This window comes from Bos javanicus, chromosome 3 (genome assembly GCF_032452875.1).
Source record: "Bos javanicus breed banteng chromosome 3, ARS-OSU_banteng_1.0, whole genome shotgun sequence".
Lineage (NCBI taxonomy): Eukaryota > Metazoa > Chordata > Mammalia > Artiodactyla > Bovidae > Bos > Bos javanicus.
In genome coordinates, this window is record NC_083870.1 from 101515754 (window position 1) to 101534575 (window position 18822).

The following is an 18822-nucleotide window of genomic DNA, read 5'->3' on the forward strand; positions in this document are numbered from 1 at the left end:
AATAAGTTTGTTTAAAAATAGACAATAACTTTTAGATGGCGTGTTGCATGACAAGTTTTAATGGGTTTGAAATTGTATACAAGTTTGTGTTGTTCACTTTAAGATTTGTTTATTGCTTAATAATCATTGTGGTTTATCTACGTTTCTGTTTGTGCTTAAGCTCGAGTTTTTTTGGTTGGGGGGGTGTGGTTTATTGGTTGTAGTTAGCTATTACAAAGTGGTAGTGAGTCTTGAAAGAAGCGTTGCAAAGTATTTTTTGAGACAGAAACAGTCGCAGTGACAAACTGGCCGTTGAAGGATTGTTAGTCTTACGGCCTTATTCCCAGTGACGCGCCATGACCGCGCAGTCATGTACGAGTGGAGTACGTTATTAGAGTTATTTAGAAATGTTTGTTCTGTGAGGGTCACCAAACATAAACCTGGACGGTCTTCTGTGCCTGGTACGGGGCTTGGCACAGAAAAGTCAGTCGTTCAATAGATGTTTGCTACCTGCGAAAAACCCGGTTAACCGGTTTTGTTTAGACCTTGAGTTAAAGTTCAGGCTTGGGCATACTGTTCACAAACAATTTTCACGGGGGGATACTTGAGCATGGCAGGCAGGCAGGCAGGCAAGACCCCACCCACTCTGGGGCTGTGGTTTCTAATTAATACACTTGGTGTACTCTTTAAAATAAGAAATCCTGGACATTCCTTGATGGTCCAGTGGCTAGGGGTTCCATGCTTCCTCTGTAGGGTGTACAGGTTTGATCCGTGGTTGTGGAACTAAGGTCTTGCAAGCTGTGTGGCACAACCGGAACAAAATAAGTCTTCAAGATTATCTGTAATTTTCAGTTTTTATGCGGATCACAACAGCAAATTAAAAAAAAAAGTAATTGCTATAAATTTGAACTTTAAAAATAAGCTTATACTACATGATAGTTGGGCTTCCCCCGTAGCTCAGTGGGTAAAGAATGTGCCTGAAATGCAGGAGACCTAGGTTCAATTCCCAGGTCAGGACGATCCCTTAGAGAAGGAAATGGCAACCCAGTCCAGTAGACTTGCCTGGAGAATCCCATGGACAGAGGAGCCTGGCAAGCTTCAGTCCATGGGGGTTGCAAGAGTTGGACCCAACTACGGGGCAAAGACTAATAGAGTTTTGCCAAGAAAATGCACTGGTCATAACAAACACCCTCTTCTAACAACACAAGAGAAGACTCTATACATGGACATCACCAGATGGTCAACACTGAAATCAGATTGATTATATTCTTTGCAGCCAAAGATGGAGAAGCTCTATACAGTCAGCAAAAACAAGACCAGGAGCTGACTGTGGCTCAGATCATGAACTCCTTATTGCCAAATTCAGACTTAAATTGAAGAAAGTAGGGAAAACCACTAGACCTTTCAGGTATGACCTAAATCAAATCCCTTACAATTATACAGTGAAAGTGAGAAATAGATTCAAGAGATTAGATTTGATAGAGTGCCTGATGAACTATGGAATGAGGTTCATGACATTGTACAGGAGACAGGGGTCAAGACCATTCCCATAGAAAAGAAATACAAAAAAGCAAAATGGCTGTCTGGGGAGGCCTTACAAATAGCTGTGAAAAGAAGAGAAGTGAAAAGCAAAGGAGAAAAGGAAAGATATAAACATCTGAATACAGAGTTCCAAAGAATAGCAAGAAGAGATAAGAAAGCCTTCTTCAGCAATCAATGCAAAGAAATAGAGGAAAAAAACAGAATGGAAAAGACTAGGGATCTCTTCAAGAAAATCAGAGATACCAAAGGAACATTTCATGCAAAGATGAGCTCGATAAAGGAGAGAAATGGTATGGACCTAACAGAAGCAGAAGATATTAAGAAGAGATGGCAAGAATACACAGAAGAACTGTACAAAAAAGATCTTCACGACCCAGATAATCACGATGGTGTCATCATCACTGACCTAGAGCCAGACATCCTGGAATGTAAAGTCAAGTGGGCCTTAGAAAGCATCACTATGAACAAAGCTAGTGGAGATGATGGAATTCCAGTTGAGCTATTCCAAATCCTGAAAGATGATGCTGTGAAAGTGCTGCACTCAATATGCCAGCAAATTTGGAAAACTCAGCAGTGGCCACAGGCCTGGAAAAGGTCAGTTTTCATTCCAATCCCAAAGAAAGGCAATGCCAAAGAATGCTCAAACTACCGCACAATTGCACTCATCTCACACACTAGTAAAGTAATGCTCAAAATTCTCCAAGCCAGGCTTCAGCAATATGTGAACCGTGAACTTCCTGATGTTCAAGCTGGTTTAGAAAAGGCAGAGGAACCAGAGATCAAATTGCCAACATCCGCTGGATCATAGAAAAAGCAAGAGAGTTCCAGAAAAACATCTATTTCTGCTTTCTTGACTATGCCAAAGCCTTTGACTGTGTGGATCACAATAAACTGTGGAAAATTCTGAAAGAGATGGGAATACCAGACCACCTGACCTGCCTCTTGAGAAATTTGTATGCAGGTCAGGAAGCAACAATTAGAACTGGACATGGAACAACAGACTGGTTCCAAATAGGAAAAGGAGTTCGTCAAGGCTGTATATTGTCACCCCGTTTATTTAACTTCTATGCAGAGTACATATGAGAAACGCTGGACTGGAAGAAACACAAGCTGGAATCAAGATTGCCGGGAGAAATATCAATAACCTCAGATATGCAGATGACACCACCCTTGTGGCAGAAAGTGAAGAGGAACTAAAAAGCCTCTTGATGAAAGTGAAAGTGGAGAGTGAAAAAGTTGGCTTAAAGCTCAACATTCAGAAAACGAAGATCATGGCATCCGGTCCCATCACTTCATGGGAAATAGATGGGGAAACAGTGGAAACAGTTCAGACTTTATTTTTGGGGGCTCCAAAATCACTGCAGATGGTGACTGCAGCCATGAAATTAAAAGACGCTTACTCCTTGGAAGGAAAGTTATGACCAACCTAGATAGCATATTCAAAAGCAGAGACATTCCTTTGCCAACAAAGGTTCGTCTAGTCAAGGCTATGGTTTTTCCTGTGGTCATGTATGGATGTGAGAGTTGGACTATGAAGAAGGCTGAGCGCCGAAGAATTGATGCTTTTGAACTGTGGTGTTGGAGAAGACTCTTGAGAGTCCCTTGGACTGCAAGGAGATCCAACCAGTCCATTCTGAAGGAGATCAGCCCTGGGATTTCTTTGGAAGGAATGATGCTAAAGCTGAAACTCCAGTACTTTGGCCACCTCATGCGAAGAGTTGGCTCATTGGAAAAGACCCTGATGCTGGGAGGGATTGGGGGCAGGAGGAGAAGGGGACCACAGAGGATGAGATGGCTGGATGGCATCACTGACTTGATGGATGTGAGTCTCAGTGAACTCTGGGAGTTGGTGATGGACAGGGAGGCCTTGTGTGCTGCGATTCATGGGGTCGCAAAGAGTCGGACACGACTGAGCAACTGATCTGATCTGATCTGATCTGAAGCCACTGTCACCGACCATATGACAATCAAATGCAATAGTGAAGTCATTCGTGTCTGACTCTTTGTGACCCCATGGACTGTAGCCTACAACTTCTCTCTCCATGGGATTTTCCAGGCAAGAGTACTGGAGTGGGTTGCCATTTCCTTCTCCAGGGGATCTTCCTGACCCAGGGATAGAACCCAGGTCTTCTGCCTTGCAGGCAGATGCTTTACCGTCTGAGCCACCAGGGGAGTTCCACTCAATGCAATTGAGTTCCACTCAAATGCAATACATTAATACAAATCTTAACTGGATCCTGAACAAAAAACAAAATTATAGTTCTGGAGGTCAGAGGTCTAGAATTAAGGTGTTGACAGGGGTGCATTCTTTCTAGAAGCTTGGGAAGTTGGGGGAAGAATCTATCTTTGCCTTTAGAAAGCTGCCTTCATTCCTTGGCCTGTGCCACTTCCAGGCATTACTCTAAACCTCTTGCTTCTGTTATGTCATCTCCTAACTAATGGGGAGTTGGTGATGGACAGGGAGGCCTAGCGTGCTGCGATTCATGGGGTCGCAAAGAGTCGGACACGACTGAGCGACTGAACTGAACTGAACTGGGACCCACCTAGATAATCCAGGAGAATCTTCCCATCTCAAGATCCTTAATCACACCTGCAAAATTCCTTTTACCACATGAAGTAACACATTTACAGGTTCTTGGGAGGAGGATGTAGGTGCATTTGGAAGCCATTAGACTACCACAATAATGATACATTAATTATGTAGGAGGATGTCCTTATGCTTAGTAGAAACATAATGTGAAGTTTTTAGTAGTCAAATTTTTAGTTGTCACATGTCATATCTGAAGCTTCCAAATAGCCCAGTAAATAAAAGAAAGTGTGTCAAAGGGTATAGGTATTCACTGTATTATTCTTTCAACTTTTTTTGGTAATTTTGAACTTTTGAAAGTTAAAAGTTGGGGGGGGGAATAAATGTGTATATTAATAAATTTCATGTAATGTATATTTGTTTTAGATATTTGTAGTGTACTTAAGATTTCATTTAAAAACATTCCATTGTTATTAAACTATTATACCAGAGTTTTAGATTTTTTTCCTGTATTTTTTTTATTTTCTAATTATTAAAATTTCCAAAAATTTCTGGGGTACTGTTTTTAAAATAATTCTATAGGAGGAAAGGCTATTTCAAGACTAAAAACAGTAAGAATGACTTGACACCAAAGGACAGGACATGTCTTTAAAATCGGAAATTCATTTAGCTTTAAGGAAAACATGCTGGATATTTTGTTAACTTTTCTTCCCTCTCTCTGCCCAAATAGAGGAAAGTGGAGGCTCAAAATCCCAGTTAGGGGTAAGGCTAAGCAGCCTTTGACCAACAACATCCGGGCCAGTGATGCCCTCTCGTGGCATCCTAAAGAATTACTTCCATCTGATTTCATTTCCTCTGACCTTGAGGGACAATTTCCTCACAATAACTCAGTAATTCATTCTTGTGTGCCAGGCACTATTCTCAACATTTGGGAAATATAAATAATGAAAACAAATATTCTTGCCCTACTGGAGCTTACATTCAGGTGGGGAGACTGATATGTGATATGATATAAGTGATATGAAATATACAGGTGAGTAGCAGGGGTTAGGGATTAGAGCACAGGGACTGGTAGTATGGGATGCAACTTAAAAAAAAAAATAGTAACCCTCTTTGAGAAGCTGACTTTTGTGTAAAGAAAGTGAAGAAATCAGCCATGCAGATAATTGGGGTGAGAGTTCTAGGAAAAGAACCTCTCTCAAGTGTTCAGCAGAAAAGCTTGCACAAAAGTCCTAAATCATGAGCTTGTTTGTCATTTTCAAGAACCACACACTGCCAATGCAGGAGACACAGATTCAATCCCTGGTTCAGAAAGATCCCACATGCCCCTGAGCAACTAAACCTGTGTGCCACAACTATGCAGCCTATGCTCTAAGGCCTCGAAACAGCAACTACTGAGCCCATGTGCAAAAACTACTGAAGTCCTAGAGCCTGTGATCTGCAACAAGAGAAGCCACTGCAGGGAGAAGCCTCAAGATTGGAGAGTAGCCCCTGCTAAGATAATGTCTTAGGAGATAACCTTCCTTCTTGATCTTGTAAGGGGCCATGATGACCCAGGACCCACTACTTGCATTGTAGGCTTGAATGGCATTGTATACATCATTCAATCTGATCCTTCTATCTCAAAAGGAGAAGGCGATGGCACCCCACTCCAGTACTCTTGCCTGGAAAACCCCATGGACGGAGGAGCCTGGTAGGCTGCAGTCCATGGGGTCTCGAAGAGTCGGACACGACTGAGCGACTTCACATTCACTTTTCACTTTCCTGCATTGGAGAAGGAAATGGCAAACCACTCCAGTGTTCTTGCCTGGAGAATCCCAGGGATGGGGGAGCCTGGTGGGCTGCCGTCTATGGGGTAGCACAGAGTCGGACACGACTGAAGTGACTTAGCAGCAGTCTCAAAAACTTATATAACTGAGCTTTTACCTCTAAGAAGCAGAACAGTTCTCAGAACTTTCTGAGAGGCTGTTCCCAGTTTATAATCCTCAGTTTGGCTAGAATAAAACTTTCCATTTCTTCTTAGATCTACTGATTAAATTTTTCGTTGACAACAAAATGAGGTGGAAATGTTTAGCTGGAAAGAGAAATACGGGAGTCATTGTATATAAGTGGTATTTAAAGTGATAGAGGGACTTCCCAGGCAGTCCAGTGGTTAAGATTCCATGCTTCTACTGCAGGAGGCACGGGTTCTAACCCTGGTCAGGGAATGCCTCATGACATGGCCCCCCAAAATTTAATTAAAAATAAATACATAAATACAAGTTAAAAAAATAAAATGATGGAATCACCAGGGTATAAATATAGAGAAGAGGCTCAAGGTCAAAGTCCTGCCTCCCTCCACCTTGAAGGAAGATGGGTTGAAAAGGAGGAATCCGTAAAAATGCTTCCCAGGTGGCTCAGTGGTAAAGAATCCACCTGGGTTCAATCCCTGGGTTGGGAAGATCTCCTGGAGGAGGAAATGGCAACCCTCTCCAGTATTCTTGCCTGGGTAATCCCATGGAAAGAGGAACCTGGCACGGACTACAGGTCATGGGATCGAAAAGAGTTGGACATAACTGAGCCTGCATGCATAATCAATCAGCAAAGAGAATGAACGAAAGCAACCAGAGCAGCAGGAGAGAACCCAGGTGGGTGTGGTGTCCTGGAGGTGAGAGTGCAGGGGCCATTAGGGACTGGAGGTGAGGCCCACTCCTCACACTACTTCCTTGAATCTTCTAGGAGGTTGGTGGTCCTTCCCTTCCGACCAGCTTTTTTCCTTGATGAGCAGAGGTACCCTTGTCCATCATCATAGCTCTCACTGGATCTCCCTCTGCCCTCCACACATGGACACCAGACAGACAGCAAGACTTGTTTATTGAAGAGTTCCCAGCAGGCTCTCTCTCTCCCCCACTGGAGGGCAGAACCCCCAGCTTCCCACCGAGGCCAAGAGGAGTCAACAGGAGCTTGGCTGTGACTCCTCCCTTCTGCCAGGCTTCCCCGCCACACAGCCTTGGCTTCCTGGCTTGCCTCCGAGGCTCCTTTTTCCTCCTCTTACTCCTTTTCTTCCACGTCCTCCTTCCGGAAGTGTGTGACGTAGGCCACCTGATCCTCATTAGGATGCCCAAAGTAAAAGCTCATGTTGCTGTAGGAGAGGCCGCTGAGGTGCAGCACTGGAGGCAGGAGATGAGCCTGAGACTGGGTGCCGCTGCCGCTCTGGCCCAGGCCCCCTGGCTCCCCACTCACCTCTGGTGACATTGACTTTGTTGGCCGCCAAGATGTCCGCCTGAATGCTATCTATATTCATGTACAGATTCTCGGCATTGCTCTGGGGACAGAAGCAAGGGAAACCTGGCTAGATGCCAGGGCAGCCTGGACTTGGAGTTGGGTATGGGCAGAGGGAGGCTGCAGGCTGCAGTCAGGCTCTTAGCCTGACAGGATGGGCCGGAAAGGGAACGGAAGAGTGCCAGGTGGCGAAGCCCAAGCAGGGCAGTCCCTTCTGTCGCCCGCCCCAGCCAGATCTTGTGTGGGGTGTCCATGGGGGTGGGGGGAGGGCGTGAGCTGCGGCAGGCGCAGGGCCACTGTTTGGTCCCACTTACTAGGAAGAGCTTGTAGAGTTCCTCGCCCATGGTCTTGCGCACGTGCTCCTCCACCACCGGGAATAGCTGCACGAAGTACTGCGGTGGGCGGGCGGGGGTGGGGCGTGACTGCAGTGCTCGCGCGCCGTGCCCGCCCGCCGCCCCGCCTCCCCGCGCACCTCCAGCGTGAGGCTGGCCTGCCGCTGGCTGTTGCTGTGATCCGTGTTGCCCATGGCGGCCATCAGGCTGTGTATCACTCGCAGGTGCAGCATCTCCTCGGCCAGGGTCGTGTTATGGCGCGCCAGGACCCTGGGCGGGGGTGGGGTGGTTTGGGGGTGGGAGTGGGATTCGGGCTGCGGTGGTAGGGTGGGACCCTTGGGCGGCCGGAGCCCTTCCCCAGCGCGCGGGCAGCGCTTAGCCCGGCTTGCCGCATCCGCCCACCACCTGCGGCCCGCTTACCCGATGGCCTTGGCGGCCGCGGCCTGCTGCAAAAACAGCGGCAGGTGGGCGGTGAGCTCGAGGACCGACGAGTCTAGAGGAGGGGGTGGCCGTGAGACTGGGAGGAACCGGCTTCTCCCTCCTGCCCCGCCGGTGGCCACCCCCCAATCGGAGCGGATCCCTACCGCTGACGATCTGGGACTGCAGTTTGCTGGTCTCCTTGAAGGACGGTATCAGTAGCGCTACGAGGCCCTTGAGCAGCGCTGGGCACACATCGTAGTTGACCAGGTCCTTGATCAGCTCGATGGCTGGGGAAGGCAGAGGCGCTGGAGAGGCCGGCCGCTCCACTCCCCACCCCGGCAAGGAAGCACCCGCCCCCTTCTTTATCGACCTTTCGTAGCACCTGTTTCTGGCCAACAATGTGCCAGGCGTGGGGACAGCTGGCCCTGCCCTCCTGGAACTGGGGGTTAAAGAGGAGAGGGAGGAGGGGGCCGAGGTCCTCCGGGATTCACAGAAGCAGCTAGAGCGGGAAGAGGAAGGCTTTGAGGCTTAGAGGCTGAAAAAGCTGAAGGCCGCGCAGAGGCAGGGCTGCCTTCCGCCTTTGAGGAATCTAGTAGGTTTTGTGGCGGAGGGAGGGGTCGGGTCTTCAGAGGGAAACAGGATGGGGAAAGACAGGGGGTGAGAAGGCGACAGAGCAGGTGGCTGGGGATGTGTGGCAGAAAATGAGAAAAGAGACAAGGCTGACAGAAGTTTAGAGAAACTTTGAGTTTCTGACGAACCCTGGTCCAGGCCTTGTTTGCCCAGGCTCTGTGCTGAGCGCTCTCGGTATCCCGCTGCCGGTATTGGGACCGACGAGGTCCGCTTTGCACCAGCACAATTGTAATCCCCATTTTACATTTGAGGGGATGAGGCACAGAGGGGTAAAGCACTTGCCTAGGGTACCACAGCTAGGAAGTGGTGGAAAAAGGAGGGAAAGATTGGGTTAGGAAGGAGGAAGGGGACCCTTTATTGAGGGGGTTTTCTGTAGCTACTTCCCAGTCATTCCAGCTGTAACTCAGCCTTTCGGCCAATCTGCATAGGAAGCCTACTGTGCCCCAGACCAGTTTGGTGACAAGTGCTGTAAACTGGGTCCGTGGTTTGTGGGAATACCTGGGAAGATGGCGGAGGGCGGAATATTTTTGTAAGAAGAAGAAACCAGAGGGAGACAGAGCTGGATGGTAATGCGGTGGTACACCGGATAAACACGGTGGGTGGGGTGGGGTGTGTCGGAGCTCGCGGCCGTGGAAGACAGAAATGCGCTCTCCCTCAGCTTGAGAGTCAGTGCCACCAGTCTCTCTCTTCACTTACTCCGAGGGGCAAAGTTGTTTCCCTGATTAGCTTATTTGCATATCAAAATGCAACGTTATATTATGTTTTAATAACTAAAGTTACCCGTTTTATTTTCTTGTTAGGACATCTTACCCAGTAAGAACATGGTGATGGTGATGGTTTAGTCGCTAAGTCGTGTCTGACTCTTGCGACCCCGTGGCCTGGAGCCCGCCAGGCTTCTCTGTCCGTAGGATTTTCCAGGGAAGAATACTGGAGTAGGGTGCCATTTCCTTCTCCAGGGGAATCTTCCGGACCCAGGAATGGAACCCGGGTCTCCTGCATTGCAGGCTGATTCCTGCATTGGAGGCGGATTCTTTACTGACAGTTACCAGGGAAGTAAGAACATATTTAGGGATAATTCTCTACAATGGAAGAAAGGCTTTTGTTGGTAGGTGCAAAGGCACCACAGGTCGTAAGGGAGTATCTGGGAGAATGAGCACTGATGGTAGAGAAATACATGCTTTTGTGGTTCACTTTCTCTTCTGGTTACCTTTTGTGTCTTAGCAAAGACTTCTGTGAAGAAGAGCGATTGAGACTGGTGGTGTGATCTTTTGAGGTTTTACTTATTTGAAGCTAAATATGTAGACTTTGTGGACTTCCTAGGTAGCTGAGTGGTAAGGAATCTCCCTGCAAAGGAGACAATTTCAGTCCCTGGGTGGGTAAGATCTCCTGGAAAAGGAAATTCTCTTGCCTGGAAAATCCCGTGGACAGAGGAGCCTGGTGGGCTACATAGTCCATGGAGTCACAAAAGAGTCGGACTCAGCAACTGAACAACAATTCCTGATGTGTAGAAATACAAGTAGGTTCTGAAAAGTAGAAGGTAGGACCAACTTGCATTAGAAGGCAGTTTCAAGTTTAAGCTGTAGGTTAGGAAATAGGCTGTCTGGTTCCCTGCCCCAGCTGTTAAGTGAGGCTTTACAGAAATTATTGGGTTTCCCTGATAGCTTAGTTGGTAAAGAATCCACCTGCAATGCAGGAGACCCCAGTTCAATTCCTGGGTTGGGAAGATTCGCTGGAGAAGGGACAGGCTACCAACTCTAGTACTCTGGCCTGGAGAATTTCATGGACTGTATAATCCATAGGGTCGCAGAGTCAGACACAACTGAGCGACTTTTTTACTTTTCTTTTTTTTTTACAGAAATTATATAGCACGTTTACTTGTGAACATAGGTGCAAAAATTCTTCACAAAATATTAGCAAATTGAATCCAGCAGTATGTAAAAAGAATAACGTGCCATCTGGGAAAGCACATATATCATCTTCATAGAAAAAAAAGTTTGACAAAATTAAATCTCAATCTGATAAGAGCTATCTATAGAAAGCTATAACAAGCGTCATATCTAATAGATGAAACATTGGAAACTTTCCCTTTTGGATGAGAAATAAGGCAACCTCCCACACTTTCCTCTCCAGGAAATCTTTGGTAAAGAGTAAAAGATAAATCATCTGAAGAGAAACCAGAGTACACTTAGCTACATTTGTTTTCTTAACTGATTATAACTCTCTAAGACTGGTATCTATTCCTGTACTATGGCCACTCCTCCAGGAAAATCTGTAAAAAAGAATTTTGGAAAAGATGTACTATCTTTTTCTAATCTTTGGAAGAATTTGTGTAAACCTAGAATTTTTTTTGTTGAATGTTTGATAGAATTCTCTGAAGCTTCTGATCCTATGGAAAAATTAATTACTGATTAATTTTCTTTAACCGTTAGAGGGCTATTTGGGTTTTCTACTTCTAAGCCTGTTTTAGTAAATTTTATTTTCTAGCTGTTTTCATCTAAATTTTCAAACATATTGAAAGAAGTTTTCATTATATCATTAAAAATCATTTTAATGAATGTACCATCTATAACGATGTCACCTTTTAAATTCTTAGTATTGATATTATGGTTTTTTTTTTTTTTTTTGTATCAGTTCCCTTTGCCCTCATATAGCATGGAAGTAACACAGATGGATTTCATTACAAAGAGGAATCCTGATTTCAGAGAACTTGAATGCTATATAGTAGTCAGCAAGCATGCCTGCCCTTTGCTATAAAGGGGGAAACTATATTTTCCAAAACTGTTTGCCAAACAAACATCCTTGAAAATGTAGTCTGGAATGAAGAGCATTAAGTATGTCTTTTACAGTATATGCAGAAATGTGAAAGACCTGTCTCTATGGGAATTGTCTCCTAGGATTATTTTTCTTTTGCTAGAAGTAATCCTTTAGCAGATATACTGGCTCTGTTCCTGAATTTCCAGGGAAAGCATTCAGTCTTTCTTTATTAAGTATAATGTTAGCTGTAGATTTTTTTTTTTTTTCCTGGTAGATGCCTTTTATCAAGTTGGGAAGTTCTTCTCTCTCTCTTTTCCCTTTTTTTTTTTTTCGGTCATGCCATGTGGCTTGCAGGATCTTAGTTCCCTAAGCAGGGATTAAACCCAGGCCCTTGGAAATGAAAGTGTGGAGTCCTAACCACTGTCCTGCCACAGAATACCCAGGGAAGCTCTTCTCTAGTCCTATTTTTCTGAGAATTTTTAATTACAAATGAGTGTTGAATTTTGTCACATGCATTTTCTGCACTGATTGATCTAATAATGTGATTTTTCTTCGTTAGCCTGTTAACTTGGTAGATTAAATTGGTTGATTTTGGGATATTGAACCAGCCTTGCATTGTTGGAATAAACCTTACTTTGTCTTAGCCTGTTTTTCCCAATCACAGAATCAAAGAATTATCCTCCCAGGAGTAAAATTCTCAAGGATGTCTGGTGCTACCTCTTCCAGTTCTTGACAGTCTGGGGGCAGGCCTTCTGGGGCAGCCCTTTTCCCTTGTGGGCCAACCTGATTCAGAAACAGCTGGCCACTGCTTCTGCACTTTCTCTTGCATCCAGTTCTACTGAAGAAGCCCTTGCAATCCCAGCTATGCTTCACTCCAACCTCTGATTACTCAGGTATGTTCTAATTTGGAATCAGAGACAGCAACAGTGTGGAGGGAAAGCCACCAGCACACTGAGCCTCCCTGGATTCCCCCAAACACTTTTCCACTTGGACAAAAATGAAGCCTGGGATGCCTCTGGACACTTGGCAGCTCTAGCCTAGTGCCACAATCCCCAAGTCTTTCTCACTTGTTCTTTTATTGTTTGGTCATGAAACCTTTTCTTCCTTTTTCTTGAATTAATGCTGCTTGGTTTTGGGGTCTGAATACTTGTTTCCTCCTTATATCTGACTACAGGGGCCTGGTCAGCTACAGCACAGCTCTCAGTACTAGCTGGGTACTTGTCAGGCACGAGCTGGTGTCACCTTAGTGCCAGGATGCCCTGGAAAAACTGCCTCCCTGTACCTCAGAGAGTTCTTCCTGCATCAAGAAGTGATTCAGTGAACATTCAGGCTAAAAATGAATAGATGAAGATATTTCAGTGACGTTTCCCTGACCAACAATGGCATTCTCCACCCACATGGGACCAAGCACTTCAGGAGACAAACATCTGGTTCTGTCTGTTCACTTTACACCAATGCTTGAGGCTTAATTGATTATGTATCTGCTCCTTGATTATGCATGTAGATCCTTTACAAAATAAAAATTTATTCACTGAATCACTTTTTATTGAGTTTTAAATTTCACAGCTGTCACTGTTTACACCCAAAGTGGAAGTGCTAGTTCCTGCCCAAAAGTCTCCTAAAGAACCACAGCTGGTTACAACTCTATACCCTGTGCTAGTTACTCATTGTATCAGACTCATTCAGAAAGCAGAAAGGAGACCTTTGGCAGCTTTGCCTGAAGCCTGTGGTGCTGACAACATCCAACTGGCCTAAATTGAAGCTGCCGTGGATTTATTCACTGGTTGATTCATTCATCTAACAAAAGACTTCTTGAGCATCTTCTCTGTGCCAGATCCCTGTGCTAGGGTTATCAGGAGGCCTAAGATACAATCCCCGCCCTCAGGGATGACAGTTTAATGGGGAGTACCGGTAAAGAAACTGGCATTTATGATGTGTTAAAAGAGCCATGGGAACAGCTGGGCTGGTGTGAGGGCATGTTGAGGGGGTGGAGAAGGTGGCAGTGAACTGGCAAGGCCATGAGGAGAAGAGAAGGAAGGAAGAATGTGGCGGGTGCCATGTTGGATAGTGTGTGCCACCCTGGTGGCCAGGCAAGCTGGGAGGTGTGGCTGGCACACAGGGTGCTAGATCATTGAGTGAGAACCAAGGCTGTGAGATGGGTGGTAGAGCTAAGACAAGCCAGCCTCAGCTTCTGGAGGCTTTGCATGCACCTACCACCCTATAGAGCAGATGTTTTCTCATCTTTCATTTCAGAGAAGACTTAAGACTTGGAAATATTGACAAGCTTGCCCCAGGTCAAATAGCTAATGAGTAGTGAAATAACTCTGTTGGATTCCAAAACTCATATTCTTCTCCATTAAACTAAGCCCCACTGCATCCTCTTTGGTGGAGGACCAGGAAAAGAGACTGTGTCACGCCATGAGGGAGAGATGGAGGTCAGTGTAGATGTGAGAAATACAAAGACTTGAATTACAGCAGTGGAGACTGAATGGAGAAGGGGGAGCAGATCTGAATGATACTGAATTAGAGTTGACTGGTCTTGTTAGAAGTTGGTTGAAGGTGGGAAGCAAGAGGAGATGATGATTACCCACATGTCCAGCCTGAGTTGATTGGGTGCTTGTTTTGCTAAGACTGGAACCTCAGAGAGTGAAAGGTTTGGAGTAGGAATATCAGGATTCTAATTCTGAACATGGTCAGTGACATCCAAGGGGAGATGTCTAGAAGGCAAGTGAATGTGAGGGTCAGGTCCTCAGGCTCAGGAGAGAGATTTCAGCTGCACAGCAGCCACCCAGCCACTCTGACCCTCAACCACAAAACCAAAGTAATAGTGATGCCTGCCTCATCAGCTTGTTGTGAGGACTCAAGGAGGAAAGAGCTAGAGCAGTGCTTAGCATATAGTCAATAACTCTATCTAAAGGCATCATTGTTGTTCAGTCTCTAAGTCATCTTGACTCTTTGGGACCCCGTGGACTGCAGCATGCCCGGCTTCCCTGTCCTTCATTATCTCCCAGAGTTGGCTTAAACTCATGTCCATTGAGTCAGTGATGCCATCCAACCATCTCATCCTCTGTCGTCCCCTTCTCCTTTTGCCTTCAATCTTTCCCAGCAGCAGGGTCTTTTCCAATGAGTCAGGTCTTCACATCACTTGGTCAAAGTACTGGAACTTCAGCTTCAGCATCAGTCCTTCCGGTTAACATTCAGGGTTGATTTCCTTTAGGACTGACTGGTTTGATCTCTTTGCTGTCCAAGGGACTCTTGGACAGTTTTCTCCAGCACCACAATTCAAAAGCATCAGTTCTTCAGCACTCAGCTTTCTTCATGGTCAAACTTTCACATCCATACACGACTACTGGAAAAACCATAGCTTTGATTGTATGAACCTTTGTCCGCAGAGTGATGTCTCTGCTTTTTAATATGCTATCTAGGTTTGTCATAGCTTTTCTTCCAAAGAGCAGGCATCTTTTAATTTCATGGCTGCACTCACCATCCACAGTGATTTTGGAGCCCAAGAAAGTTAAATCTGTTACTGTTTCCACTTTTCCCCCATCTATTTGTGAGCTATTATTATTTTCTTCTCTTTTTTTTTAGGGGGCTTCTCTCCCATCTTACTCAAACCCCTCATGTGCATAAAATGAGACTGAAATGATTACCTTCTGACCAGGAGATGTTCCCTGGAATCTAAGCTTACTGGATTGTCTTACCTTTGTATATTTGAAATGTAAATACGTACCAAAAGAACTTTGCCATGAAAAGCAACATATTTAGTATCAGCATGCTTGTAACTCACTTTAATTAAACTTTCTTGTTTTTGTTTAGTCACTGTATTGTGTCCAACTCTTTTGCAACCTTTTAAAAAAGGCCCTTCTATAGCCTGTGAGGCTCCTCTGTCCATGGGATTTCCCAGGCAAGAATACTGGAGTGGGTTGCCATTTCCTGCTCCAAGAACTATTATTTCTATCATTATACATGGTAATTAAAACCACGGGAGTGGGTGAGGTGCCACAGAACCAAAAAGAAAAGAAGATGACCTGGGATTGACTCCTAGGAGAAAAAGAAACCAGTACCTAAGGGACTGGTGGAAGAACAGGAATGTATGAAGGGCTAAGAAGTAGTGTCCAGAGAGAAAGGAGGAAGCTAGGACAGTGTGGGTCTGGGAAGGAAGGGATCAGAGTCCTCAGGGAGGAGGATGTGATCAGGAGGGTTTGGAATTGAGAGCTCATGCCCAGTGAGGCTGAGAAGCAGCTCTGCAGGGCCTATGCCCATTAGTTTGACAAGTAACACATTGGGTACCTGTCAACTACAGCGCTGGCATTGACTGAGACCCAGTAAACAAAACATGCAAGGAGCATGCCACCAACGCTTGAAGGAAACTGCAGTGCAAGGGGAAGGATTCCTCCAATCCAAAGAGGAACCACAGAGCCCATAGCCTGTCAGCACCGAAAGCAAGCTCTGTGATCACCTGTCTGATAGATGCAGAAACCCAGAACAAAGACTTGCCCGGGGGATCTCAGTGAAGAGGAGACAGAGCTGTAGCAGCAGGCTTCACGTTCATGTGTCTCAGAAATGGCACTGCATCTGGGAATTGTGGCTCTGTCAGGCAGCCGTTTCCAGCGCTCTCAGCTCTGATGAAGTTAGTTTTTACAATTCTTTGCTCCTGCTGCTGCTGCTACTGCTGCTGCTAAGTCGCTTCAGTCGTGTCCGACTCTGTGCAACCCCACAGACGGCAGCCCACCAGGCTCCCCCGTCCCTGGGATTCTCCAGGCAAGAACACTGGGGTGGGTTGCCATTTCCTTCTCCCATGTGTGAAAGTAAAAAATGAAAGTGAAGTCTTTACTCCTACAGCTGGCGAAAACCAGTGTCCTGTCCTTTTCTTCACACCCAGGCAAGACTGCCACCTACTGGTCACACTTAAGACATCCACCTCAGTGCCATCCATACAGAGCTTTGCTTCCCTTTCCAGTAGCGCTGCGGAATGGCTAACCACTTCAGTATTCTTGCCCGGGAAATCCCACGTACAGAGGAGCCTGGCAGGCTACACTCCATGGGGTCGCAAAAAGTCGGACACGACTGAACGGAACGACTCACTAAACGGAACGACGGAATGACTTTCACTAAAATCTCGCTTACTGCAAGGTGCGGACCAAAAAGAAGTATGTCCACAAAGTTTTCAGTATGTCTCCTTTCAAGAGGTGGAGCCCAATTCTCTCCTCCCCTTGTGTGTGGGGTCAGCTTAGTGACTGCCTTCCAATGAAGAGAGTAAAACAGAAGTGACATGTGCAGCTTCAGAAATTAGATTATAAAAGATACTGGAGCTTCCTCTCTGCTGTCTCTTGGATCACTTGCTCCAGGAGAAGCCAGCTGACACGTTGTCAGAACGCTCAAGCAGCCCTATAGCAAGATCCACGTGGTGAAGAACAGAGGCTTCCTGCTGACAGCCAGCACTAGCTTGCCAAGTGAGTAAGTGAGCCATCCTGGAAGTGGGTCTCCAGGCCTGGTCACACTTTTGGATGATGATAGTCCAAGCTGACTGCCTGACTGCAACCATATGACACACCTTGAGCCAGAACCACTCAGTTAAGCGGCTCCCAGATTTCTGATCCACAAAAACTGGAAGATAATAAATGTTCATCTTTTTTTAGCTACTGGATTTTAGGGTGATTTATTATATAAGCAATAGGTAATGAATATAGATGGATTGATTGAACAGCTTTTGTGGATTTCTGCAAAGTTTGAATATAACGTCTTTCATGTTGCCTTCATGGCAGCAATTTTAAGGAATCTTCATTTGTCTTTGCCTGAGCTCTCTGAGGCTGCAGTGGCAGTGGGTAGGAGCAAGGAGGGGAGACCTGATGAGAGAACTTGCTGGAAGTCACCATGCTATATGGCCGAGACTGCCCATCCTTGAGAGAAGAGGGGATGGGAGGGGGTTCAGCAGAGAAAGGGAGCACAAGGGCCAGAGAAGGGGGCCAATGAAGGGTAGGAAGTGGGTATGGAGGGACAGAACTTCTGCAAACTCAGAAATTCTGGCTCCTCCCAGCTCTCTTGGGCCCTACCAACACAACCAAGAGGAGCTGCTATACACTTTAACTTTTTTATTTTTGACTGCCCTGGGTCTTCATTGTGGTGCTTGGGCCTCTCTAGATTTGATGCTCGAGCTTCGTTGCCCCATGGCATGTGGGATCTTAGTTCCCCAGCCAGGGATTGAACCTGTGTTTCCTGTATTGGAAGGCAGGTTCTTAACTACTGGACTACCAGGCAAGTCCTTATACTTTAAATATTTAAAGTAAACATATTTTCAGTAAGTTGGTGATTTGGTGAACTGGGCACTCAGCAAATTGGTCATCTGGCAGGTTGATTTTTGGGTAAGCATACATTTGGCAAATTAATTTACAGTGATGGGTCAGTTTCTTATTGAGTCATACATAGTAATTTTTATGATCCTAAGATGATAATTTATTTGTAACAGATACTAATATATTTACCCACACAGATATATATTTCAGATTCCCAACAGAATTAATTTCTCCTTCCAAAAAAGTTTGTGACTTTGACATTTCTCTTCTTCAGGGAGGGAGACCAGTGAGTGATGATTAAGTCCCCGTCTGCCACTAATTCCTGGAATAGCAATCCTCCCTGGGAGGAAACTGCCATTTTTCACTTCAGAGTCATTATAAATGGAGATAAATTCCAGGCAGGACCACTTTGGAGAAGTCCCCCCTTAATTTTAATTTTGACTCTTTTAGGTTGAATGGGATCGTTATTTAAAAAAATTCTAAAATCTTAATTCTATGGGGAAAAAAAATCCTCAGAAATTAGCAGATGTAGGTGTCAGAACTTTTTCCCTGGTTATTTCTATGAGAAAGTGAATAACAGATGAGAATGGACAATCAGAATCTGCTGCAGTGGGGACCAGAAAGCCATGACTTGGTCTCAGGTTTCCTCTTCCACTCTTTGTAAGAACCTGGAAGGGCAAGGCATTCCCCACGACCTTCAAGACGGGGCTCATGGGGCTCCCTGAACCACAGCTCCTCCTGGGGCCCCTGCATGGCTGTGGGGGAGACATAATGTTACAAAATCCAGCTCAGACAGACAGACATATTTCAGGAAACTGCATGAGAATATTGAGAAAGGGAAGAAAGAGGAAGAAAGAGAATCTTATCTCACCTAGACAGACATAGAGCCAGCACCACACATGTGCCCCAGGTGCCACACGTCCCACTGCAGTCGTTTTAAAACTTGGTCATAAAATTATTTGATCCTCCTCCCATCAAGAGATAGAAGCTGCTTGCTTCCCTTGAGTCTGGGCAGGAAGTGACACTATGTGACTTATGAAGCTAGGTCAAGAAATGCTATGCAGCTTTGGTCTGGAGTGTCTTG

The 18822-nt window shown here is 45.6% G+C and overlaps 1 protein-coding gene and 1 long non-coding RNA gene across 7 annotated transcripts in view; one reads left to right on the forward strand and one right to left on the reverse strand.

Moving 5' to 3' along the window:
• Window positions 1-6884: 6884 nt before the first annotated feature.
• The window catches only part of ARMH1 (armadillo like helical domain containing 1), a 62245-nt gene continuing 50307 nt past the window's right edge, over window positions 6885-18822 (reverse strand). For all 6 annotated transcript variants that reach the window (XM_061412152.1, XM_061412150.1, XM_061412153.1 and 3 more), the window contains exons 8-13: window positions 8226-8348; window positions 8062-8134; window positions 7782-7911; window positions 7624-7701; window positions 7271-7352; window positions 6885-7197 (exon numbers count right to left, since the gene is read on the reverse strand). In XM_061412152.1, the coding sequence (XP_061268136.1) occupies window positions 7079-7197; window positions 7271-7352; window positions 7624-7701; window positions 7782-7911; window positions 8062-8134; window positions 8226-8348 (605 nt within the window). In that variant the 3' untranslated portion in view covers window positions 6885-7078. The remainder of the gene's footprint in view (window positions 7198-7270; window positions 7353-7623; window positions 7702-7781; window positions 7912-8061; window positions 8135-8225; window positions 8349-18822) is intronic.
• On the forward strand, window positions 7777-12981 carry LOC133244679 (uncharacterized). Its single transcript, XR_009735473.1, has 3 exons — window positions 7777-7865; window positions 12110-12338; window positions 12620-12981. It is a non-coding gene; the product is annotated as an uncharacterized LOC133244679 (long non-coding RNA).